Here is a 1,657-nt window from a genome sequence, read left to right on the forward strand (position 1 = left end):
ATTATTATATTAAAAATTAATTTTTTCATTTAAAAATCTTTTACTTTAAATTAAATTAAAATATTTAAAATAATAATTTTATTAATAAAATTAAAAATTAAATTAAAAAAAAAAATTTTTACATTTTCTCACATCCACAACAAATAAATTAATTAATATTATATTTGAAATCATAATTTGCAGATTTAGTAAAATATTTTACTATCTATACAAATATTTATTGAGTTTAATTTGCTAATATAAAAGCATCATATATTTTCGAAAACAATCTATTCTCGCGAACATTGTATAAAAATAAAAAAAAATATATTAAATGATACCTTATATATTTTATTCGTAAGCTATAAATCATAAAACAGAAAGAAAAGTAGTAAAGTAACTACAAACCAATAGAACGAATATAAATAATTACAAAAACCATAATTAAAATAACTAAAATAAATCATGATGTGGATATAAAATAATTATGAAATGTTTAAATAGATAAAAAAATAATATTTAAATATAAAAAATATTAATATAAGATTAAATAAATTAATTTATATATTAAAAAATATAAATAAAAAATAACAATAATTATAATTATAATAATAAAAATAATAATAATAATAATAATAATAATAATAATATTAATATTAATAATAATAATATGTTTATAATTAATATTTTTTTAATAAAACATATTTTTAATTTTTATATTTTTATTATAAAAATAAATAAACAATTTTTTATAAAAATAAATATTTATTTATTCGAAATTTTATAATTATTGTTACTTTTTAAAAAAATTAATAAAAAAATTTAATAATAAATAAACTATATAATTATTTATAATATTTTATAATAATATTTTTATTATTTAATAATTTATCAATTTATTTCTCAAATTAAAAAATAAGGGTTTATTTTGTTCTCTAATAATAATTATAATTAATTATAATAATTTTTTATAATAATTAAAAGTTTAATATTATACATATTTAAATATTCATCTTTAAAATAACTATTAACATAAAATAATAATAATACATAATTCATTATTTTTATATTAATATAATTTTCAAGATATATTGTTAAATAATTTTAAAAAATAATTTTTTAATTTAATTTAATTTAATAAAAATAAAAATTATACAAAAATATAAAAAAAAATTATTAAAATTTTTTTTTTATAAAAAATATATAAAATATAAATTTTAATTACTATTATTTAAAAATCTTCACAATAATAGTCCAAATACAGCATAACTAATTATAAAAACCAATACCTCTTTAAAAATAGTAGTTTATTATATATTTTCATCTATATTTATATGTATAACTCCATTATTTATTTAGTTGCATGATTTTGAAATAATATCTAAGTAATATCCAGGAAAACAATAAATACAAACGTTTTTCTTACAATTTAGACAATTACTAAATTTATTAAAACAAAGATCACATTTTTATTTTTATTAATTGAAATAATAAATTGATTTAAATTTAGTGCATACTCCATATTAATTACATTATTCACATTTATAAGAACATTATATTTTATTTTATTCATCACCTTTAGGTATTAAAGTACATTATTCTGCAATACTATCTTATTAAAATCCAGGTAGACATTCGAGGCAAATATTTTCATTACAATTTAAACAATGACTAAATA

At 11.6% G+C, this 1,657-nt stretch overlaps 1 protein-coding gene across 1 annotated transcript, besides 4 other annotated features; it reads left to right on the forward strand. All coding sequences in view use genetic code 6, as the record gives it.

Annotated features, from left to right (window-relative positions):
* Nucleotides 1-466: 466 nt before the first annotated feature.
* IMG5_021970 (hypothetical protein) lies at nt 467-1,644 on the forward strand (the record flags this gene model as incomplete). The annotated part of the gene is made up of 1 exon (XM_004039417.1): nt 467-1,644. The coding sequence occupies one exon, from the start codon at nt 467-469 to the stop codon at nt 1,463-1,465; it is 999 nt and encodes a 332-aa protein (XP_004039465.1). The 3' UTR covers nt 1,466-1,644.
* Nucleotides 487-555: a microsatellite.
* Nucleotides 566-650: a microsatellite.
* Nucleotides 818-868: a microsatellite.
* Nucleotides 927-960: a microsatellite.
* Nucleotides 1,645-1,657: the final 13 nt, after the last annotated feature.

This window comes from Ichthyophthirius multifiliis (genome assembly GCF_000220395.1).
Source record: "Ichthyophthirius multifiliis unplaced genomic scaffold scaff_1120509249671, whole genome shotgun sequence".
Lineage (NCBI taxonomy): Eukaryota > Ciliophora > Oligohymenophorea > Hymenostomatida > Ichthyophthirius > Ichthyophthirius multifiliis.